This window comes from Urtica dioica, chromosome 11 (assembly GCF_054948205.1).
Source record: "Urtica dioica subsp. dioica isolate 48M chromosome 11, U.dioica_male_clone48M_v1_H2, whole genome shotgun sequence".
Taxonomy (NCBI): Eukaryota; Viridiplantae; Streptophyta; class Magnoliopsida; order Rosales; family Urticaceae; genus Urtica; species Urtica dioica.
In genome coordinates this window covers 17,457,149-17,481,489 of record NC_142766.1, presented here as the reverse complement: position 1 = coordinate 17,481,489, position 24,341 = coordinate 17,457,149, and the positions used below count along the sequence as shown (strand labels likewise).

At 37.5% G+C, this 24,341-nt stretch overlaps 4 protein-coding genes and 1 non-coding gene across 9 annotated transcripts; 1 reads left to right on the top strand and 4 right to left on the bottom strand.

Annotated features, from left to right (window-relative positions):
- Positions 1 to 144: 144 nt before the first annotated feature.
- On the bottom strand, positions 145 to 3,670 carry LOC149381847 (myosin heavy chain-like protein). Of its 3 annotated transcripts, none has more exons than XM_089630585.1 (15): positions 3,498 to 3,670; positions 3,308 to 3,395; positions 3,177 to 3,220; positions 3,003 to 3,092; positions 2,825 to 2,878; positions 2,577 to 2,654; positions 2,408 to 2,476; positions 2,171 to 2,326; positions 1,963 to 2,089; positions 1,747 to 1,784; positions 1,557 to 1,646; positions 1,322 to 1,426; positions 780 to 905; positions 539 to 648; positions 145 to 463 (listed from the first exon to the last, which is right to left on the bottom strand). In XM_089630585.1, the coding sequence occupies exons 1-15, from the start codon at positions 3,531 to 3,533 to the stop codon at positions 388 to 390; spliced, it is 1,287 nt and encodes a 428-aa protein (XP_089486711.1). In that variant the 5' UTR covers positions 3,534 to 3,670; the 3' UTR covers positions 145 to 387. The 3 variants fall into 3 exon arrangements, with proteins under 3 accessions (XP_089486711.1, XP_089486712.1, XP_089486713.1); XM_089630586.1 differs by having other exon boundaries at positions 1,747 to 1,781; XM_089630587.1 differs by lacking the exon at positions 3,498 to 3,670 and having other exon boundaries at positions 3,003 to 3,088.
- A 72-nt stretch (positions 3,671 to 3,742) lies between these two features.
- TRNAV-CAC (transfer RNA valine (anticodon CAC)) lies at positions 3,743 to 3,816 on the top strand. The gene has a single exon. It is a non-coding gene; the product is annotated as a tRNA-Val (tRNA).
- A 241-nt stretch (positions 3,817 to 4,057) lies between these two features.
- CRR2 (Tetratricopeptide repeat (TPR)-like superfamily protein) lies at positions 4,058 to 6,428 on the bottom strand. The gene has a single exon (XM_089629849.1). The coding sequence runs from the start codon at positions 6,147 to 6,149 to the stop codon at positions 4,167 to 4,169; it is 1,983 nt and encodes a 660-aa protein (XP_089485975.1). The 5' UTR covers positions 6,150 to 6,428; the 3' UTR covers positions 4,058 to 4,166.
- A 3,836-nt stretch (positions 6,429 to 10,264) lies between these two features.
- Positions 10,265 to 11,723, bottom strand: NRPB7 (DNA-directed RNA polymerase II). The gene is made up of 6 exons (XM_089629820.1): positions 11,485 to 11,723; positions 11,236 to 11,401; positions 11,093 to 11,143; positions 10,917 to 10,982; positions 10,765 to 10,833; positions 10,265 to 10,659 (listed from the first exon to the last, which is right to left on the bottom strand). The coding sequence occupies exons 1-6, from the start codon at positions 11,598 to 11,600 to the stop codon at positions 10,597 to 10,599; spliced, it is 531 nt and encodes a 176-aa protein (XP_089485946.1). The 5' UTR covers positions 11,601 to 11,723; the 3' UTR covers positions 10,265 to 10,596.
- Positions 11,724 to 13,761: 2,038 nt separating this feature from the next.
- TOPP2 (type one serine/threonine protein phosphatase 2) lies at positions 13,762 to 17,581 on the bottom strand. 3 transcript variants are annotated; one of them, XR_016302032.1, is made up of 5 exons: positions 16,972 to 17,581; positions 14,912 to 15,471; positions 14,344 to 14,562; positions 14,194 to 14,254; positions 13,762 to 14,113 (listed from the first exon to the last, which is right to left on the bottom strand). XR_016302032.1 is itself a non-coding variant. In XM_089630308.1 (4 exons), exons 1-3 carry the CDS (start codon positions 17,159 to 17,161, stop codon positions 14,392 to 14,394), a joined length of 921 nt encoding a protein of 306 aa, XP_089486434.1. In that variant the 5' UTR covers positions 17,162 to 17,577; the 3' UTR covers positions 13,762 to 14,113; positions 14,344 to 14,391. The 3 variants fall into 3 exon arrangements, 1 of the variants encoding a protein (XP_089486434.1); XR_016302033.1 differs by having other exon boundaries at positions 14,194 to 14,248; XM_089630308.1 differs by lacking the exon at positions 14,194 to 14,254 and having other exon boundaries at positions 16,972 to 17,577.
- Positions 17,582 to 24,341: the final 6,760 nt, after the last annotated feature.

The following is a 24,341-nucleotide window of genomic DNA, read 5'->3' as shown; positions in this document are numbered from 1 at the left end:
ACGTTACGCACAAATTAGTTTGCAAGATGAGATCTACAAGACTACAAGAGCTGAGGAAAACAACAATATACCAATCTTCAAGAAAAATGGACGAGAAGCAGAACATCAAATTCGAAAATTGAATCGCAGAGAGAGAACTAGTAAAAAATTCCAAAATTTGGAAAATTTTGTATTTTGTATTGAATTTGCAATCATTGTTTTAATGTAACACTCAGCTATTCATTTCAGTCTATTTCGCTTTCAATTTAAAACTTTAATACACTTGGTTGTCACATTGATCAAGAAAACCACAAAAGAAATAAAAAACAGAAAGTTGGATGAGTGAATGAATGACCCACAAGAGAAATAGTACAAAATTGCTTGTGTGAAGTTAAACCAATGTGGGCCTCATTGGACGGTCAAAGGACCGTCTTGCTTCATCTTTATTAAACTGCTTTCAATATTCCGTAGCACTGGTTGATACCTAATATAGGACGAATGAATGAGAGATGGCACACAAGACAAGCTTTTTGTAACCAGCCCTGGAAATGAGACTTACAGACGAGCGAGACTGTTATATGCTTGATTGGCTTGTTGAAGTTGAGCCGAGAGCCTCAGTATATCCGCCGACAACGCTTCTGCTCGGCTCTCCTCTTTTGCCACTTGACCCTATTAACACACGTTAACCTCACTCTATGAGCTCGATTGATCATTCAGGTGAAAAAGAATGAAGCTTTGGAGAGCAAACAGTCAAAACACTTGGTTTTACTTGTATACAACAATTTTAGACTTTTGCCAACCTTGAGGGAGATAATCTCGGCTGAATATCCGGCACCGCTTGGTTCCAAATAGGCCTTGGCCTGTTCACTTCTCAACTTATCTAGGACTCCGCGGAGCTCTTCGTTTTGTTTGAGACAGTCTTTAACCTGCAATTAAGTATCGGAAAGAACAGAATCCCGCATTACGCAGGTAAAAAACATTTGAGTTATTTAGGTACTAGAATATAAGTAATGAGGGAATTAGATTCTAATCTTTCATCAAATCAAAATCGACTATTGGTGTAATATAAGTAAAGAACACCCAAGAACCATACTAGCAAATTTACACAGAGCCTCGAATCTGATTTTTTTTTTAATGATGATACAGTGATTACACTTTTTCAATCCCTAACTCTCTATCAAAACCCTAATACAAAGTCTAACCAACTCTTCCCAAATATTAACTCCTCACTTAACTCTGTTTATATTTTAAGATCCCATCTCAAGCTAGGCATGGCTAACAGGAAAAACCAAGAGGGTTCTGCAATCAAGAAACAAAACTTTGCTATAGCTCTAACAATTACCTGATTCTCCCATTGCATTGCAATCACCCTAACTTCTTGATAAGTACTCAAGAGACTAGAATTTTCTTCAAATAGCCTTTCGATCTCTGAAGATTGGGAATCGATCTGCCACATTGCCATTTTTATTAAACTCGTTTATTAAGCAACAAGTGCAACTAAGCAGCAACTGTTGATGCATATAATAACAACAAAGTTCTTATTTATGTTATCGGAGTAAACAGGTTTTGACCACTACCTCTACTAGAAGTTTTTGTCTACTGATTTCCAGTTTTTCAATCACTACAGCCATGTCATGCAATTGTTTCTCAAGTTTCTCCTTGTCATCCTGAAAATAAGATATCACAGACCACATGATGTATCATAAACAACAACCTGTGTCTTATAGCAGAAACCAAAAGATCTAGCCAATCATGGCATGAACTTACCGCTGAAAATACATTCTCAGCGACTTTCTCCGACTCTTCTGCCAAGTGAAAACTAGCGTCAGTCACATAAAATCAAATGGCATGATCCAAAATTCTCAATGAAATTCTACTATAACTGATATTGCAGAAACATGTTACATGAATGTAGACACGCAGTCATTCATAATATTCTGCACAGTCGAGGATATAATAGAACTAATTCTAGGAGATTCCTACCTGATGCAATTTTTGCCATAGCTGCAAGTTTTTCTTCCAGCTCCTGCTTCTGAGACACGAGCATCGAAGTTTGGGCTTGCTCCTCGACTAATTGTTTTCGCTCTTGCTGCCTCAATAGAGACTCTTGCTATAGAAACATTCGCCAGAGAAAATATATGAGCAATTATTCTATATGAAGAACAATATAAGCCATCGAATTCATTATCACCTGTAATGCAGATTTTAAGCTAATTAACTCCTTCTCCAAGGTTTGTATTTGATCTGCTGGGTTTCCATACAAGGTGGTTCCACTGAATGAACCATTCAGTGACTGCTGTTGTATCAAATTCAATTCCGCTCTCAACGAAGCCGCATCATCTTCTGCCTGTTTAAAAAAATAAATATTACAAAACAAATATTGGCAATACATTATTTGACAGAATCGAAGCAATGTCTGTTTGCATACTCGATACTGCTCTTCCTCTGCTTCCTTTAGACGTTTCTTCAGTACACGAAGTTGGGCAGAAAAGTCCTCCTACACTAATAAACAAGACTTTGTTGGTAACACATTTTTTTATAAACATAATGGATTAGCCACCGGAATTAAACATCCTAATGTGGAGATCATTGCTTACCCGTGCAACAACCGCCGCATCTTTTTCCATCGCAACATCTTTCAGAGCTTTTCTCAAAGATGGAACGGTATTATTCTCCTACAAGAACAAAATAAGCACTTGCTATAAAAAAAAAAATATTACATCAAACCAAAGAGGAAACTAGGAAAGACTTCTCAAAAGGGCGAGAAAAATGTATTGCTAAGAAAAATGTTAAAGAGGTGACTGAAGAATGCAAAGAAAAATCAATTCAAAGGCATTAGGCATACCAAATCGTACAATTGTTTCTGTTGCGCATCGTTTTCGGTTTCCATTATCTGAACCTGAAAGTTTAAAATAATATGAACAATGCAATCAGGTACTTATGAATTCACCAATCCCTATGATTTTACTTTCATTCAAACATTACAAGAAACTATATGCAAATACTGCTAGCGACAGTCCTACCCTCGAAGTCAATTGCCTGTTCTGCTGCTCCAAGTCTGTGTTCTTATTCTCCAGGTCTCTCATTTGAGCTACTAAACTGCTAATATCTGTCTGTAACAGTATTAATTCCATAAATAAATAAATAAAAACTCTAAACTTGATCAATCAAACATGATCAAATTAATGAATTGTCACCTCAGAAAGTCGATTATTGCTCTCTGATTTCTTAATAGGCGCGTCTGTAAAATACACGACATTGATCAGAATTACGAACAATAAGAGAGTGAAAATCGATTGAAAAAAAAAATGTATGGAATTTAAGGTACCGTTAGAATTGGTAGCTTTAGTGAGATCTGGTCCTGAAGAGGCCTTGCTAATTCTCTCCGCCGCTCGCTTCTGACGAATTTCCTCCAACTGAGAAAGAAAAAAAAAGATCGTTTCAACTCTCACGATACGAAAAATTGAACAAGAAAAAGAAAAAAGAAAAAAGTATTTAAAAGAAAACAAGTAAAGTACAGTTCGTCGCCCTAGAGATGCGTGGTGTGCCTCCATAGATGAGGGTGGTTGAATCTTTGTTCAGAACGAAAATTCTCTAGAGGACGAACGAAGAAGAAGACAGCGACGACGACGAACGCGTTTTTTTGGGATTTTGTCAAGTTATGTAAAATAAAATTAAAAAAAAAAAAAAAAAAACAAGAAAAAAAAAGGAATAATAAATAGATTATAATTTATGTTACACATTATAGCATCAAAATTGATTGGTCTGGGTGGTGTAGTCGGTTATCACGTTAGTCTCACACACTAAAGGTCCCCGGTTCGAACCCGGGCTCAGACATCATCTTTTAGTTTTCTTTTTGTTTATTTTTAAGTCATGTCCAGGGCATTGCTCGTAAGATGATCTTTTCTATGCTCAAGCCTGAAGAAAGAATAAAACATCCTTTAGTTTTTTTTTTCATGCTCAATGGTTTTGTGTTTATCACTTTATCTATGAGTATTTTTTTTAAGTCATGTTAAGCATTGTTCGTAAGATGATGATCTATTGCTATGCTCAAGGCTGAAGAAAAGAGTCAAACATGAGTGCTAAAAAAAACTCGTCAATAAGTTTTGTCAAGTATATAACATATCAAGTTTCTGTGACACAAAACATGAACACTTTTTTGGCAAAATGAAGATGCAATCTAGCTACTACCAGTAATCCCCACAAGAGCAAACCCCATTTCGAAACCGGTGGATCCGATTCACGTCCCGAACCACAATCTCTCTGTCGGCGAACTCGGATACGAACTTGGTGACCGAGTGACAGTCCTCGCACAGCCTCAAGTTCTTGGATATCCGAATGGTCTCTCCTCGGCCCGTGTTGATGAGCCCGAACGCGACGGCCAGTTTCTCGCTGTGGCCAAGCAAAACGCGCTCCTTCTCTTTCTCTTCGAGATCGTACAGAACGATCCCGGCCCGAGGCACGTAACCCTTCTTCTCCTTCATCTCCTCCGAGAGCTTCTCCAACAGAGCGTGGACCTCCTCCAACTGAGGGTTGAACTCATTGTCCACCGACGTGAACGAATGTATCCTCTTCCCGACCTCGACCCAGCTCCGACCCGGGACCTTGTTCAGCTTCCGAGCTTCCAGAAGCTTCTTGACCCGCTTCACTTCCTCGTCCATCTTCGCCTCGGCGTAGATATCGGCCAAGAGGACGTAATTCCCCGCGTTGCGAGGCTCGAGCTCGAAGAGCCTCTTGCAGGCTCTCTCGGCGAGCTCGGCGTTGCGGTGGATCCGACACGAGCCCAGAAGCGCGCCCCAGACTTTCGGGCCCGGCTCGATCCGCATCTCGTCCACGACCCTCGCGGCCTCGTCGAGCCGGTTGGCCCGGCCGAGGAGATCGACGAGGCACGCGTAGTGCTCCACGGTGGGAGAGACTCCGTGTTCCCTCGCCATCGAGTCGAACAGAGCTTTCCCTTCGGCGACGAGACCCGCGTGGCTGCAAGCGTTCAGGACGCCGATGAAGGAGACCCGATTCGGCGAAACTCCGTGAGCTATCATGTCTCGGAAGATTCGGATGGCTTTTTCACCGTGCCCGTGAATCCCGTAGCTCGAGATCAAGGAGTTCCACGAGACGACGTCGCGCTTTTCCATTCGGTCGAAAACGAGCTGGGCGGTTTCGAGCTGACCGCACCTCGAGTACATGGCGACGAGAGTACTCATGACCGGCAATATCGAGTCGAGGCCTCTTCTGAGGATATACCCGTGGACGAGTTTCCCTTGCTCGAGAGCAACGAGAGACGCGCAGGCTTGAAGAACGCTGACCATCGTCACCGAATTGGGGGTCGAGTAGTACTGGGGTTCGCGTATCATCTCGCGGAAAAGCTCCAGAGCCTCGAACGGCCTCTCGTTCTTGGCGTAGCAAGCGATCATCGCGCTCCAAGACACCACGTTCTTCGTGGGCATTTCTCGGAACACGAAACCCGCGTACGAAACGATCCCGAACCTTGCGTACATGTCCACCAAAGTGGTCATGATATGGACGTATCCCTCGAATCCGCGGCGAAGAACATGAGCGTGAATCTCCTTGCCCTTCTCGAGCAGCGAGACCGAGCTCTCCGTGGCGACGCAAGCCTTGAGTACATACGTGTAAGTGAACCTATCGGACTCAGTCCCTGTTCGGTTCATCCTCCGGTAAAGCTCAAACACTTCTCCCCCGCGACCCGCCAGTGCGAGCGCCCGAAAAATCGCGTTCCAAACATAAATAGTTCTGTCAGGACATTTATCAAACACCTTGAGTGCGTCGTCTACAGAACCCAATTCCACGTACATATTGATGAGTTTCGTCGCCAAGAACGGGTCTTTGTCCGACCCATCGTCGACAAGATGACGATGAACCTCGTAACCATCGGAGAGAGAGACTAGGTTGACGCAACAATGGATTAAGAGCTCGTAGGTGTGTTGAGTGGGAATGGGCTCGTGAGGAAGAAGCTGAAGGGCTTGCCTGAGATTGCCTTGTTTGCAAAGAGACTGAATCAGATTGTTCTTGTCTCTTTTCTTCGTACCAAAGACTAAAGGCGTGAATTTATCTGAACTGGTCGGTGGGTTCGATGAGCTCCGAGCAGAGTTGGAGTTGAAACGAGCGGTGAAAACAAGTGGTTTCAGCGTCTGAGAAACAGGGAAAACCCACATCACATTAGAGAATGTCGTTATTGTTCGTAAGAACCAAAAAACGGGAGTTTTGGTTCTTCAGTGTTCCTCGTCCCGTGCAGTGGGAACTAATAATCCTGAAGATAATTTTTCTCTCTTTTGTTACGCAGAGGTTTTTTTTGAGGCGCGCGATTGAAACTGCAAAAACTTGCTTGGAAGCTTATGTGACATGGAATGTGATGTAAAATACTTATCGCCACAACTTTTAATTTAAACTAGACAATTGTGTGGGAAAAAATGCAGTATCTTTGCCATATCAATCTAGGGTCTTCTATGCTGTGACAAGTGACAACTGCTAATTCATGTATCAGTAACATTTTCTTAACCTAGTACCAATCAACCAACCTTAACAATGTTGGTGATTAAAAATTGAATAACAAGCTTTTTAAAAAACATTCAAGTACATGTATATAAAAAAAGTCATATAAGATTTAACAATAAAAGACATTTTTACGTTTTGAAATGTTAAAAATATAGTTGATCATTCTTACTTATTTATTTACGAGTAATTAATTTATCAAATAATTTGTTACGTAATCATCTTAAACACTAGTAATTTGGTTTTAACCAACTTTTTGTTAATTTTTCGTAAATAACTATCTTGCTTACGTGAAATCTTATTAATAGAATTATTTTTACATCGTTGCCCTTATTTATTACGCACGTTAATTGAATTAGGCAGTTTTTTTTTTAATTTTGAATCTAACCAATTTGGAAAGATTGTTAACGTATATTTGGAAATTTTCAGCGTTGACTTTAGCTAATTAGTTTATATTTTCGTGGCAATTCATTATGGATAAAATCTGTAAACATATTCTTCATTTATTGATATTATTTGTTTTCATTTCAGGGATTATTTTGATCACCGCGCAAAAATCTTTGAATTTTACAATTCTTTTGTCTTTCATATATTCATAATTTTAGAACGTCCAAAATATTTCCAGAATTTTTTTTTTCCAATTTATTTACACGAATATAAGGTAAATATGATTTGTATTTACAATGCATTTATGATGAAACAATTGGTATTAACTGTAAATCAACATCGTATTTACAATACTGGATGGATCCGACCGCCATTGACCTAATCGCCGCCTCCGAGAGGCGGAGGCTATGGAGGACCGAAAGAGCTTCCTCGCGCTCGGAATCTCCGCAGAGTACGATCGAGGCTAGAAATTCAGCGTCGTCGGAGGATTGGAGCAACCGTCTGTTGGCCTCGCTCTCGACGACGATGGATCTGAGTCGACTGAGCCAATCAATCGGATCATGAAAAAAAAAATCGTTCACCATTTTTTTTAATTCTTTGAACGCTGAATGAGTGGGGAGAGAGAGACACTTTGTTTTATGTGTATTTAATGAGTTTTAAATCCTCCCTCAATTTGTGCGAGTAGTTATGACCGAATATTTGTTTTCCATTTAAATTAATAGGCTGAAAATAATGGGCAAGAATTTGGCTGGGGTTATTTGAGGTCATTCACGTCTTTTAATATGCTGTAAATAGATTGCTGCGGCTATTAACAGAAAATTAACAAAAAGTTGACTAAAACCAAAACCTCTATAACCGCGTGGCTATATACCTATATAACCCTTAATTTATTCTAGAGACAATTCCACACTACTCTTGTGAGGTTGTGAGTTCAAGCCTGTTGTCAATGGTGCCCACAAGAAGAGTTGTAGTTTTTATTTTGTACATTTGATGTAATAAAGTCTCATGAAGACTCTTGCTTGTAATTGCCTATCTACTCATTAATAAAGTTGAAACGTTCATTCATTCTTTCTTTGTTTGAAACTTTATGATAAAACCTTAGTCTTTTAGTCCATAAACAAACTTAACAACTTACGAAGAGACAAATGTAGATTTGCATGAACAAACTCTTCGTAGTTTGCTTAAAACAATATATTCGCAATCTTAGGGTCAAATGAATATTGACCTCAGTATGATTGTTAGAAGAATCTATGATGTCTGGTTATGAGGCATTGAGAGTTGGGGACTCTATAGTTCTTCTAGGTATCTTCCGAAGGTACTGAATTGACCAGTGCACTTCTAGAGACAATATAAGAACAAACCATTTAACCTCTTATGTCTCGAAGTCACTATGTATGAATTGCATCATGCTTACCTTAATCCTGAAATGAGACATGCCATTTCACACCTTAGTATTCTCATTTGAGAAAGTCAAAGTTCGGACTCACTATGTGATTCCGAACAAGGCCTATTGGTGAAGTACTAAGTTGTGAGTCTGTCATGAGTAACTTTGTGAAGTTCTCATAGATATGGAATTCATGTACAAGATTGCTGAAATGCAATGTATGTCACCTCATGCTTTGTTCCTTGGAGTGTGAATAAATGAACTGGCCAGTGTCCAAATTGAGTCCTGACTCTTTTGGATGAAACAATGTGACTTGTTAGCTCCTCGTCAATACATTGTTTCTAACTTATTCACAAGCGACAAAGGAGTTGAGGAAATAACAGCTAGAAGGGTAAAATGGTAATTTAGTAAATCCCGACTAGCTGATGACATTCATGAAGGGTAAACATAGATAATATTCAGTGGATCCGCTCATCATAATTAGGTCGAATTCTTGAGTAGAAAACAAATTCATTTGAACCGAGAGATTTTCAGTGTCAGCTCTTTAGTGGAGTCAGTTGACATTAAGCTAAACTTGGAAAAGGTTTGTGAACTTTTGAGTCCAAGTGTTTAGCTAAAGCTTTGTTCATTTGGGTCCATGAGGTCACTGTCACGAATCACATCGATAGGAATAGTTAAACTGGAAGCTAAGTCAAAACAAGAACGAAAATAGTCAAAAGGGTATTTTTGTCTTTTGAGACAAAGGATGAAATGAATGTCAATAAATTTTTTGACAAGTTCATTTGATGACTTAATGTCACTCGGCCATGACTTGATCATTGGGCCTTGTGAATTAATTTCATTTCATAAGAATTTTATTGAAAATTCTAAATGGGTCTTTTCTTATGTTGTCATGAACAAGTGAAGAAAATTCTAGAAGCCTTTTCTAGAAGATTATGGGCGCCTACCCTATAGAGAAATAGGAGAGTTTATTTTGTGCATAAATGTATTTAGATACTTGCCAAAAGAAAAAGAGGAAACAAATTTCCCACACATGCATGGGGAATTTCGGCCAAGTGAGAAAAGGGCAAGCCAAGGAACAAAAAAGGAAACAAATCCAAGCCTCTAGGAGGCAGCCTTGGGCGCCCAAGATGGAATGGGAAATAAAGGATTTTTGCTCATGAATATGTGATATTCTATAGAAGAGGAAACTACCTTATTGAAGGTAAAACCTCTCCTATAAATAGGAGCCCCATTCCTCATAATTCATCCCACACAAGTTAGAGATTGAGAGACTCTCTCTCTAGACATTGTTGGCCGAAAATCCTCTCTCTCTCTCTCTAGTTTATTTTCGATTTTTTCTTGTCTTGGCACCTAGGTCCTCACTCGACCTAGTGTTTAGCTCTGCGACTTCGAGACTCGTTCTTAAGTCGTAGCGTTTAAAAGTGCCCACTCACTGATTCCTTCTTTTCGAGTGATTTAGTGATAGAAACTTTCGTGGTTGCTCGAGGTGCCGAGGAAAGAAAGAGAGACGTGCTGCGAGGGGAGACGAGCGTTGCGAACTTTCCAAAAGCTTCTTCAAAGTTCAAGCTTCAAGAAAGGTTAGTAAACTCTTAGCTCATATTGATTTTTAATTACATGTACTTGCTTCTTTGTCTAGGTTAGTAAAAATTGTTTTTACTTGAAAAGAAATTTTTTAAAATTCCGCCGCTTCCCGAAGCGTTTAATCTTTTTCTTAAACCCTAGATCAATTCCAACAAAGCCTTCTAGACTCTATTTAATTTCTTCGTTGCTCATGAGAAAAAAAAAATCCTTTGTTGTGAAGATGTAAATTGTCTTCTCTCAGCTTTACGTGTATTGTATACAAATGAATACAGATGTCTTACATCTTTATACATTAAAATGCCATCAGAAAATTGAGTAAAATTTGTGAAAGTTATGGCCAGAAAGTGCTTCAAATATGCAATAACCTTTTTATTTGCGCATGCTTGAGGTTTAACTGTGGCCTTGGAAGCCATGTATCTAGGCTTGGGGTGTGTGAATTGACAATAAATGTTTTGTTGAGCAAACATGTAAGTAGGGAGAGGATAATAGGAACACCCTAAAAATTGGTATTTGGCCCTTAAAACAAAGGGTCTGAGCTCTAAACCTATAACCATATCAACATTACTACCATACCCACAAAATTAGTACACGTAAATAAAACCAAGGCACAGGGATTTCAAGCTACATTGAGCACGTTAATGAAATCTAAATAAGACGAGACCAGAAGACATTGCAGTTGACACAACAATACATAGCTCACAACTGTTCTCTACTCTCGAACATCACACGAAATGGCCTCTGAAGAAGCGCTGTGTCTACGCTGCAGCGGGATCATTTATCACACCCAAGAAATCATCTTTGATGGTACCAATGCAAAACTGCAACATGAAACAAAAACAACAACAACAACAACAACAGTACGTGAGGAGGCTAAGATCTCGGTCTTAAACGAAAGCCAGAGATAGAAAGAAACGCAGGATTACGATTTCTGTTGCGTCGACTCTAGTCCCGATTATCTTCAACCTCACTTCACTATCCTTCTGAATCTTAACCTGCAAAAAATCAGTAGTTCGTTAATACAAGCAGATACTTATATCCAATTTCTTGACAAGCTAATAAAAAAAATGAACCTTACCGATCCATCCGAAGTTGTGTAGTTAGGCATATCTCCGGATTGAAACTCCATATCATCGGGTATCAACTAGAAGAACACCAGTCATCAAGAAAGTATATAAGCTTCGTAACCTCCATTGAAAACAAATTCTCAAGAACAAAGAAAAAAAAAGGAACAAGAATGAAACCAAAACTCACATGGTTAGAAACGAAAATCTGAACAGGCCCGGCTTCGGCGAAAAACCCCATCTTCAAAAATTCCGAGAAAATCACATCAGGCATAGAATAGACTAACATTTTTTACTGTTGTTGTTGTGGGGCAAATATAATCAAGCACATACCTTGTTGACCATGGTGACAACAGCTTCCAAGATCTCGCCTTTGAATGGTCTGAACACGACGCACTGATACTTGACCGGGAAAGTGACGAAGCCCGTGCCGTCCCTGATGAGCCCTTTTCCGATGCTCTCGATGCCGGTAATCGCCACCACGAAACCGTGCCGTCCGCTGAGAGAGAGAGAGAGTCAATCTGGTTCAATTAACGAAACCCTAATTTGTCCATTAAATTAAGAAGAAGAAGAAAAGAGAACCTGCAAGTGCCTTCGACGTCTTTCATGAGCTTGGAGGTGATGTTCTCACGGAGGCTCCGCCCAAAATGGCGGGGATGGAGCTGCATGTTCCTCTCCAGCACTATGTGGAAGAACATCTTTTCTTTCGTTCTTTCTTTGCTACAATTTCCTCTCTATATCTCGGACGACTGAGGCCAACGAAGAAAGAAAACGGACTCTCGCCTCTTTCCTCTTCCCCAACTTAATAAATCCCAATTAGTCGTCATAGGGCAAAATACAATTTTTGGATTTTTTTTTTTTTTTTTTTACAATTTTTCATTCATACATTTACGGATATAATGTATAAACCCAAATTATAAATTACTTTTTTATTCGAGCAAATTTTTTTTTTAATTATTTTAAACTTAAATAACAAAGATATTTAGTCATTTTTGAAGGATTGAAAGCAAACCTCACACGAAGGAAGTAATATCACGCTATTTTTCTTTTTGAACTTTGTTCATCACATATTCATGATTCATTCCGACACCAGCAACATCTTCAAATATCCTCAGTTCAATGCCGACACGATCCTCATCAACGTAGACGCTATTGTTTGCCACCAACAGAGCTGTTGCGGGTTCAGCGCCATACTTCGCACAAACACAGGTGTTGTCATGGCCTCTCACATCATCTCGACTCCAACTACAACATGTGTTCGTATTTTCCGATTGCCTCTCTGTCACTCAACTCATCTCGGCCACCGATTCTCCTACAACGGAACTAGGCCTTCTTATTGATGAGATTCACCACCTTTGCAACGGTTTCTCGAGTTTTTCGATTTCTCACTGCCCTCGAAACTACAATAACTCAGCGCATTTGCTTGCTAAATTTGCTTTGCCCTTTAATCATTCTACTATCTGGTTATTTGATGTCCCTCTTTCTATTGTTAAGGTCATTCTGACTGAAAAACCTTTATTTGACTAATGAAATCAGTTTCCCATATTATATATATATATATATATATATATATATATATATATATATTATATATATATACATATCAAATTTATATTTGACCACGAAATCATAAAAATCATCTAACATAAATATTTGTTTTATGTTTTTTTTGTTTGTTTACAAGTGCGAATCAATGATTAAAATTTCATCAAATTTTCACAAAATTATTAGGAACATGTGTTTTTTGTTGTATAATGTGGTCTTTTTCTCCGTTATCCTTTTTCAACTCAATTTTGAGCAAATACGTTATTTTCGTCATGCATATAACAGGTCGTTTGTCGACATTTCATAATTTATAAACCTCAAATTTTCATCATGAATTTGCATAATTTTCAATGTGCATTTTTCAAGTTTTCCATCCTAGTTATTGAGATCTTTGGTGCAAATCTGATACCAATAGTTTAACATTTATGTTTATTGTTTGCATTCTTTTTCTCGTACAAGGGTATAAGTGTAGATATATACCTAGCACAAATAGAATAAAACAAGTGATGAAAAAAAAATTAAGAAAGAAAAACTATAAATCACCTCAAATAAATAAAATACTTTAGAACTAACAGATATGTCCAATAAGAAAAACTTCAAATAAAGTTTCATGTTTACAAAGGTAAAATTATCCATTGTCCAATAAAATATCACGACTCGGCTATACTTTTAAAGTTATTATTAAGAGAGATTGAAAAATTGTAAAAAATAGCCATTTAAAATTTATTGATTAGTAAAATAACCAAAATTTCAGCTTTTCAGGAAAGTAACCAAATTTACGTCTTCAAAATTTTTTTGATAGCAAAGATTACAATTTTTTACGATTATTATAAGTAATTTATCACTTTAAAAAAAATTAATCTTGCTTTAAAAAAATTTGAAACCAGATTGATGCACATTTTGACTATTTCACTAAATTAAGACAAACTTTGACTATTTTGCAAACTCATAACTTTAAATTGACTATTTACCTGCATCACTCTATTAAACCCTATTAAGATTTACAATCGATCTATAATATTTTTTTAAGTACAAAGTAATAATTATATTTCAAAAGAGTGATATATAGTGATAAATTGTAACTCGTAAAAACTCGGGAAGTGAAATTCTTTCACATGAAAAGATGAGAGGCCTAAGAAAACCCATTTCATCAACTCGCATGAACCGTTTGATAATAATATCCTAATCAAGATGAAGCCGCAAGTTTCTAATTAAGATCGCACACGGCTTCGACCTTTCTATTCTTACTCTTTAGTTTTCATCGGAAAAGCTCCACACTTGACCTGGCATTGTGTGTCCCAGCACAATCGATCATCCGAAAGGAATTTCATCATGGACATTGAAATGCAGTAATTTACAAATCAAATGTATATACACCACAAAAGCACCATAAAATTATGTGAGAAAGTACTACATAATTAAATAATTGAGAGATAATTAAGCGTGTAAAACTTGGGCATTTTCATTCTACCACTTCCTCTAAAAATGGCCACTAAGTCCTCGAGGCTCTCTCTCCTTTTAATTATACAGCAGAATTTCGAACAAACTCTCTCGATTTATTCCTCACCATGGCACAGCATTACGGTGATGATCAATGATGTCCGATTCGCAACTCTGTTTTGTGTTTCAACAGCTTCAAAGCCAGTCCTATCCTTTCCTTATCCTCCTGAAACAGAATATATGGCAGTCAAGATATGCAAATATGGTTTCAATGATGAGAATCTTGTGGGCAACCCCCGTAAATACCATTGAAACTCAAACACATTCTTCTCTTCTCTGTGTTCTCTGTGCAGACTATGCACTGCAACTTAAATTAGAATAGAATGGATAATAATTATGGCAATTCGTTGCACGAAAAAAAAAAAAATTCAGAGGCGAAAATGGCGTGAAACTTACACTAGCAATCCTAGAGGAGATCCGTATTGTAGTCTGAATCATTGTTGATCAAAACCTAGTTTTCCTCTCAGATGGTTTGAGAATTTGGAAGGAACACATTAGACTATCATCAACGCTCATCATCGCGCCGGCGTTATCAAATTCGCCACAGTAGTTAGGAGCAGAAAATATCGTAACGAGCTGCCGATCAGCAAAGAATTCGTACCCATCCTCAACAACCTGTATCAAACAAACATCTTATGTATATATACATATTGAAATTATAGGTCTAGTAACTACTTTTCAAACTTCTGCTGAAAAATACTTGTTCAATTTGTTTCTAAAGATTTTTACTTCATTTCATTGTTAAAATTATTATTTTTACCCTCAGCCAAACACACTCAACTCCATTTACATACAGTTTTTACACTTTGACTTGAAGGGTAATTAGTCTTTTTGTTTTAAAAACGGGAGGCAATTTTCTAATTACTCATCTTATTTGGGGTACTTTTTCAAACTTTCTACAAACACACTCCTACAAATCCAACAGGCGAGGGATGCAAGAAATTGAGACTTCACAGCGGCTGACCTGGTGGGCACGGCAAATGAGATCCATGTCGTGTTTCGTCAAGAATTCGGCGATTTTATCGGGACCAAAAGTGTAGGAAACTCCACGATCGTTTATGCCCCAGCCTTTGACTTCTTTACAGGGGTCGGACCATAGAAGATCGCAGAGCAGACCGGCGTCAGGAACATCAGCCGGGCGTTGCAAGTTCTTGATCTGGTCCAAGCTGGCGAGGTCGGGAGAGAGACCGCCGTGCATGCACAGTATTTTGTCGTCTATGAGAGCGGCGACGGGGAGGCAGTTGAAGCAATCGGTGAAGGTCTTCCAGAGCCTGACGTTGAACCGGCGTTTACACTCGTCGTAGAATCCGTAGATGCGGTTGATCGACGCGCACTCGTGGTTCCCTCTCAGTAGAAAGAAGTTTTCGGAGTACTTGATTTTGTATGCGAGCAAAAGGCAAATCGTTTCCAAGCTCTGCTTTCCGCGGTCCACGTAGTCTCCCAAGAAAAGGTAATTGGAGTTCGGAGGGAAACCTCCGTACTCGAAGAGCCTCAAGAGATCTGAGTACTGCCCGTGAATGTCACCTGAGACGGACCGAAAAAGGAGAAGAATGAGGACAAGAGAAATCGTTTTAATGGATGAATTATGGGTCTACAATATAGAGAAATTCCATGAGAAACTATCTGAGTTTCTGCAACATCGTTGACTTCTTTTTACCCGTAAATGTATAAAAATAAAACATCGTCCAACTAAGTGTGTATAGAGTTGATCGAGAAGCTTCTCTCAAGACAAAATCCTTGCATAAACATATCATTCATTCATGTCCGTGCTAAGAAAATAGATGACATGGAAGACAAATTACGGCATGATTAAACGCGATTATAATTTATGAGCAACTTCCACTCATATGCTTGTTTGATGGCATGCTCAAATTAACTTAACCTATCCAATTATGTCTATGAGGGGCAAAGATCACGGCTGAACAATGAAGCCAATGTGATTTCAGACCCAAGCCCAGACGAACTGAGGCTATTGTTTACGTTGAAATTGCAAGTGAGGTTCTTAATTCTTCTCTACGACTATAAGTGCACAATTATCATACGGAAAAAAAAATAATAAAAAAAAAATAAATAAAAAAATTATACAAAAAGAGATTGTTCACGTTTCTACATTCAGTGCCTTCGTGCATTCGCTCAGAGATATGATACAATATCCATATGCGTTACATATTCCCTAGAAATGAGGTGCAACTCTTTGAGATGATATTAAGTGTAAGGCAAGTTCTAATGTTGGAATGGAATACGAGCATGGTCATGAAGGGAACATCCACATAATCGGAAAATGTTACATTTTATGAGTACAAAGAATAGGTTTTACACGAAGAAATATTTTATGTCAAGGAATAATTTCTATTACTAAAACCCACTATGAATAAAAAACCGTTTATCACGGTCGAATAGCTCCATCAACTCTTCCCAAAAAAAAAAATACTCATACAGCTGGGTGTGAGTAATCAGTGCTTGGACAGATCAGTAGCGAGTAGATTCTAATATCCAGTAATTATAAACAAAGTTCGAAATAATCAAATTCAAAAATCCCAGAGGGTCAGCTGAAGCAAAAGATTACATGTTGAAACACAAAATTCAACCATCAATCTATCTACTAAGTACTGACTACTAACCAATACCACTCTTTTGCTACCAAACCCAAAAGCTTTCTCAACCCTAAATTAAAAGCACATAAATGGATGTTCAAACCCTAGCATTGTCATTTCATCATAACACAAGACACACAGGTCCAACAAAGTAAAAGCACAGAGACAGTCACAAGACACATCAAGCCTAGTATTTCCCACTTGTTCTATATAGCTCACAAGACCCTAAATCCACAAGACCCAGTTTCTAATCTCCCACTCAACTATAACCCTAATCCAAACCTAACCTAAACACATCTTAACAGGTGAAAGCTCAAAATAAAAACAGTGTACAACTAAAAAAAATATAGTAAAAAAATTCTAAATTTAAACGGAAATAAAAAGAAAGTGCAAAAATGGAAAGAGGTAAGAGAAAGAGAGAGAAAGAGACCGCAGATCTTGATAGGGGCTTCAAGCTCGAGAAGGTTGGGCTGTCGGAGAAAGATTTCTTTGGCGACGGAGCAGAGGAGACGGATCTCGGACTCCATGAGCTGAACCTGCTTCGCCGGCCGTGCATGTCGGAACTCCAACAGTCTGTTTATTATATCGTCCAGAACCGCCGGCTCTATGGTCTGTGACATTCCGATTCCGACTCCGATTCGCCGCTCCTTTCTCGCTCTCTCTACAGATCTCCGATTTCTTCTCTTAACAGCAACAACTGAGACTCTTTTCTGTGCGCTTTGATTTTGAATTGAAAACAAAAAGTAGGGAAACCAAATGAATAGTTTAATAATATTAAAGACGCAAACTTTTTTTTTTTTGCTTTGGTGGTGATGAAGGCTCTTGTGATTTTTTTTTTTTTTTTTGGGTCTGGTTTCCGCTACACAGTCTTTCTCGGTCTCTTTTTCGTTATTTTTTTTTTCTTTTCAAAATATTCAAAAGAAAGTAAAGAATAGAAGCAAAAATCTTTGTAGTGTATATGTACGTATGTAAATAGTTAAATACACTATTGAGTGGTGTATTGAGTGGCAGCCAGGGAGAGAGTAATTAAATAAATAAAATATAGACGGAGAGAGAGAGAGAGAGAGAGAGAGAGAGAGAGAGAGAGAGAGAGAGAGAGTGGATGGATGGAATGGAACTCTTCTTGGGAGGAGTCGAATAATATTAATAGTAAATGACTTTATCAAAAAAAAAAAAATAATAATAGTAAATGACGACAATAAATGATTTGTGCGTGTGTATATAATAATATAGAAAATGATAATATGTGTATTAATAATTTCATATACGTAATACGTGTGTGTCTTGAAATTATGAAGACGATAAAGTGGACTGGTGTAGCTGTCTAGACCTTTTCTTTTTATCATTACATAATTTTTTATTCGAGCTCAAATTTTTTTTTTATATAAAAAATCCCTCTTCGTCCCGAAGACCCGAGAAAGCGAAGAGAAGAACGGAGATCAACTCCAGCAATTCATTTCAAAATTGCATCAGCCAAAATGATCTCTCGCACATCACTACAAGGCCCAAAAATTCTACTTGATTCGTCCGTCGACACAGTTCAAAGGTTGAACCATTAGTAGCTCTAGAACACTATCTAACCAAACATAACTAACCATGAGTTTAACACATCGTGAAACTCCACAACGATACTTAATACTAATCCCTCCGCATAACTTCTTTTTTTTTTGGACGAGGGACAGCAAGACTTAGCTCGACGACTAGATCGTAAAAAGATACCAAAACCGCCCAAATACTAACCAAACTAGGCATAAAACCCAAACAAGGGGCTTGAAACTAAAACTAAACTAGACTGAATCTGAACTAAGCCGAATTTAAACTACAACTCATCACCCAGACTTGCCCGAACTTCCATCAGCCATGCCTTGCCTAGTTTGCACCGCTTCTGAAATTCTGATTAGTCGCAAAAATAAGATGTCGCACACAATGTATTAACAATGTGTCCGACAACTTGCTTGAACACAGATTATGGATAAACAACAAACAGTGCAGTAAATAAAAAAACACACGATATGGTTACCCAGTTCAGTGAAATACACCTACGGGGGCACGCTGCCAGTGGAAAGGATTTCACTATCTTGTAGTCAATAGTACATGTTGGAATATTGGAGAGGAAAATAGACAATATTGAGTATTTATTGTCTATTAAGCTGCTGAGTTTAGGCAAAATTTTGAGTGGGGTCCACTCAATGGAATTTGTTAACTCTTTCGTATTATTCTTCCTTGCGGAATGAGGTATAATATCGATTATAATTTTGCAAAAAAAGGAGCTAGAATGAATGAGAAATTGATGTGTGGAGTATGCTTTATGTCACATTGAGAATGGACGAACTGACTAAGTCAGTCCAGCTCGACTGGACGAGGCGAGCTCAATTGGACGAGCTCGACTGGTCCAGCTCGACTGGACGAGGCGAGCTCTACTAGACGAGCTCGACTGGACGAGCTCGAATGGACTTAGTGGCAAAGTCAGTTCGACTGGACGAGCTGGACTGGAAGAGCTCGACTGGTCTAAGTGTCGAAGTCTCTCCAGCTCGACTGGACGAGCTCGACCGGACGAGCTCGACCGGATGAGCTCTACTGGACTTAGTGACGAAGTCAGTTCGACTGGACGAGCTCGACTAGACGAGCTCGACCAGACGAAGAGACAGAGCGTACGCTTGAGACTTAAAGCCAACAGTTTGGATTCTTCAATCCAATGGTTCTTTTAGCATTAAGTACTCCTTATGGCTGTGTAATAATGCCATTAAGGCGGAAAACGTTTGACTGTTCACTTGGCCGTGAGTTGAAGACCGTGTATTAAATGGTTGTTATAACCTGCAAGTAATTGCCTTGAAGGCTGGACAGTTTTGGAACTTCAAACAACTCAGCCTTGGCCTTATATATTGAGGCTTGATTTTCTCATTCGAAGATACACAGAAAATTCACAAGTGTTTTTACTGCTTCTCTAGTTCCTTATCTCTCCCAGAAATTGTTTTTCTTTTGTAGTCGGTGGTCGGTCTGTTACAGGTTCAGTTCGCCGGAGAAGTCAGTTTGGTGCAACCTCTTCTCATTCCGCCGTTGTATCCTAGGAGGTAAATTGCTCGTCGTTTCCGGCACCCACGGGGAGGGCAATATTACTTTAAGGAAATCGTCGAACGGTCCTCGGCGTTGCTTTAATCTTGTTTTAATTTCTTTTGTTCATAATACTGTTGTGTTGTAATTTTTCATTTCTTTCCTCAAGCTGTTGGTTTTATTTTCCAGAAAAATAAATATTTTTCTAGTAATTTATCTAACAGTACACACAAGGTTTATATCTGATTACAATAAAAAAATCAATAAAACCTAGAGACTATTACCACCAGTGATCACCTAGTCAGGGACTCCCCCTGAATTTGAGCTCCATCTCAATTCCACCCTTCGAGCAACCTCCTGGCTCGGATGACCTTTAGTCTTCAGCTGTTCGTGAACCTTCAATCACGAGAACACAAAACCCAACTCTCACAGACACTCAATCTTTGTGGAATAGTGTTTGAGAGAATACACCGCAATTAACAAAACACACAGCCTCCCAGTCCGCCGGTCTTGCACGTCTAAGAGCTCTGAGTGTTTTATCAAAAGCGTCAAGGCTGCTAAGGGGAAGTGCATGTCTTTTATAGCAGCTTTACAATCCTGGAAGAGAATCTCGGGTTTCCTTACCCAGCCTCAAACGAATATCACATAGTAAAGACACCAGCGAGGAAAATATGTCGTAATGAAGACAACAGCGAGGCAAATATCTCGCAATGAAGACAGCATCGAGAATATCTCAAAATTAAGTCACTAGCGAAGCAGACTGTCAATCCTGGAAACTTGCCTGAAATAAAGTCTGCACACAGGAGGCAAAAAGTCATACCAGAAGTAGAAACATGATGACCGACATTTTTCCTCATAACTTGCACTAAAAAATAGAGCCAACAAATAACGTAACAACAACTTCAACTCGTTTAGACCGTAGAAACGTTGACCGCATCTGAGACCAGGCCGGATCTACCCGTCGCACACCATTTCGGACTCAAATCTAAAATTTGAATCCGGGTTCGAGACTTTCAAAAGAAACGCCTTCCAAATCTATGACTCGTCGGAGTGCCAGGGAACGCCGACCAGCCAGCCACGGTTGAGACGAAGGAGAATGTCCGCTTCCATGTGAACTCAATTTTGTTTAGAGGAAATAATGACATAAATAGTTAATTTTTTTACTAAAATTGTATTTATATACTTATTTTTTATGATAAAATACTTCATGTTATATTTTAGTTGCATTGTAAAAACTTATGTCTTTAGTTTTAAACATGAGTACACATAGAGCGCTAAGATGTTGATAAAAATAAATTATTCATTTTTTTTAGTTGAAAAATAAATTGATTTAGTTTGATTTCGAAAGAGATAGACCTTAATATTTAATCCTGGGCATTGGAAGCTATAAGAATTTTCGCTTCCATTAAGGTACCTTTTGGTTGCTTATTGGAACAGAAGTTTTCGTTATCTTATCGGGGGAATTTCGAGCTTAACGTAAGCGAAATTTCCGTTAAGTTTATTGGAAATTTTTTGCTTCCGACAGGTTCCGAGAATATAATGAACAAAAAAATTAATACATGGCAAATAATATCAGCCCTTAGATGTTTGATTATCAACATTTCATAATTTTTTTAATTAAAAAAAATACAAATGGCTAACGGTAATTATCGAAAGGCATGTATTTCGATAGCCTTCTTCCACCTTCGAAATGCTATCGGAAGCGCTCTTTCCAATACCGTTAACCACAAAAGTGGTACTTCGGCTTGGCTAAATTAATGCATCAGAATTGAAACTTCCAATAGCTTCCGGTTCTGATGACCAAAATTAGTTAACACTTTAAAAAAAATACAACTTATTATTCACCGGCATCACATCTTCTCTAGCCACTGTAATCGATGTGCAAACATCTTCTTGGTTTTCTATAAAGGCTAGATATAGCATAGATTGGATCATCGAGGTCTTCGAGTCGCATGATATGGCCTTTCTTGCCCATCACATCTTAAATTCGCCAGAAACGAAGATCGGATATTTTTTGAAAGAATGACAAAAAAAAAAAGAACGACTCACTCAACAAGACAGAAGATACACATAGGGCTCAATCCTCTTACGATAAACCACTTATTTCTCAACTAATCATAATGAAAGACCATATGTTTCAATTTCATAACACAAACGAGTAAGTGAGTGTGAGAGGGCGAAACAAAACTTCCACATGTGTGAAGTAGAGTATGTCGAAATGGAGAGATATGCCCATAGTCAAATTCCCCCAAGCCTTTATGCTGCTAGGAAACAGTTCGGGCGATCTTCGAAACAATACCTACATAGAAGGTGATAAGTGCATAATTCTTATTCATTTTGTGATCATTTTATATCAAATTATTCATTGCAATCACATAAACTCATGTTTGTGATTGAACATCTTATGGTTTGAATGTTTACATGTGTTTAGGTCATTTCGAGCGAGTTTAGAGCTTAAATGTCAACTTTTTGAAAGAAAACGGATCAGCCACGCTGAAGAGGGGCAAAATAGTGGTTGTATCGTGGTACAAGTATCGCGGTACATGACCAAAATTCAGTGGCTATACCACGGTATAAGTCCGTTTGAATCCCATTACGAATTAAATAAAGCCTATTCAACTTCAAAGAAGATCCCACATACTACGAACAGTTTCTCCTTGGAGACCGTCCCGACTCCAAACTCGTGTTGACTTCTTTCTCTTTTCTATTATTTTTATTTATTATGTCTAGTTAGATTTTGAATGGTTAAGGTGAATTTCAATCCCAAAATATGAATTGAAGATCTTGGTGTAGACTTTTCTTTTATATCTCGTATTGAATGGTTATCTCTTTTCTGATCGCTAATCACTCTTGAATTCTATTATTGATATATCACCTATATAGGAATATTGTTGTTCATTGCCATACTCGCAATTTTAATCCGTGATTGTTAGTGTTGTTAGTAATTATTGGTGCAACCACGGTTACGGGTTTCGCGAGGATCTTATAAACATAGTGAAAAGGATAACTGAAATTAATTGAGCAATGCGTATTGAATTTACACTATTTGTTTATCTCGTTTTTGCATGTTCACCAAGTTCATAATATATCATTCCGGACGTAACATAAAAGTTATGATCTTCATACATAGAATTACAATTTGGGGTCATCGCAACGTCATTGTTAGCTAATATTCACAGATTGTGGAAATTATTGACCGTGTGTGTCGATTTTTTGTGGACGTTGATTTCGTAAGAGGTGTGCAAATATTGTCGAATAAAAATTGAATAGGATTGTTGCAAAAGCATATGCAGTCTTAATCGTGTCTTTTTTTCACTTGCTTTTTTTTAAAGTAAAATTTATAATTCTAAAAAATCATTGATTATTTTTTACTCTATATATTTTTCCTAAAGCTATTTAGTCATTTGATTAAATTAGGTTTTGTGAGGTTGATCCTTATTTGCTGCTATAATATTCATTTAAGGAAAAAAAAAATTATCAAGGAACGAGTCCGACATAGAGTGATACAATATATGTGTTTGGGATTGTTTTTATAAACCGTGTCTATAGCTTTATAAATCATCTTAACTGCTTTATGGTATTTGGTAAAAAGAACTTCTTGTAAAGGTTCATAATCGCTTTTTAATTTAAACCTTTAAAACCAAAAAAAAAAATTGGTTTTATATATATATATATATATATATATATATATATATATATATATATATATATATATATATATATAGATAGATAGATAGATTACTTTTCTTACATTTTCTTTTTATGTTTCCACATATATAATTGATGTACCTAAAAATATATGATATTTAGTATAAATAAATAAATATATCACTTTTTTTATTTTTACCAACCTTACCAAATACCAAGTCTGATTTTACTTGCAACAATAATAATTCTATAAAACATCTGTAAAACAATTATCTGTACAACAATTTTTTCTATGACGAAATTTTAAAACATTTTTTTTAAAGCACAATAATGGCTGCGTTTGATTGAGATTAAAAAGTCTTGTTTTTATTTTTAGAAAAAACTAAAGTGCTTATCCAGTGTTTGACAAAACTGTTTTTACAAAAAATTTCAAAAGCGATTTTAGATTTTGTACATGAGATGAAAAAGCTAGAATTCTTAGCTTTTAGAAAAAGTGTTTTTATGTCTGCTATATAAATTACTGTAATATCCTCGTACAAAATATTATTCATATATATGTATATAAATAAGCATATTAATCATTAAAAGATCAAACTAGCCCGTTGTCATGTAACTTGTTATGATTTATTATCTAATTTTTGATCTATTCATATAAAGAAATGGGTTAGGTCTATTTAGACTTAGAGGTGTACAAAAGTTGACCGGAAATTGGTTAAACCGATAACCGAATAGATATGAAATCGAAATTCGGTGCCACATCATCAAACCAAAAATTCGGTTCGGTTAACCGATCCGGTTTATGAAAATGGATCAGTTATCGATTATTTAACCGATTTTTTTATTTATTTATAAAACGGATAACCAATTTTGAAATCGGATATAACCAGTTTTAAAATCGGATAATCGATTTGAACCTGTCAACCAGTTATGAAATCGAATAACCGATTTCAATCATATAAACAATTTTGAAAGTTATTTATTCATTTTTTATTTTTTATTTCTAAATTAATACAAAATTGTAAGAAAACAAATTGGTTTGAACCGGATAACCAATTTCAAAACTGGATAACCGCTTTTGAAATTCGGTTTTCCAATTGGATA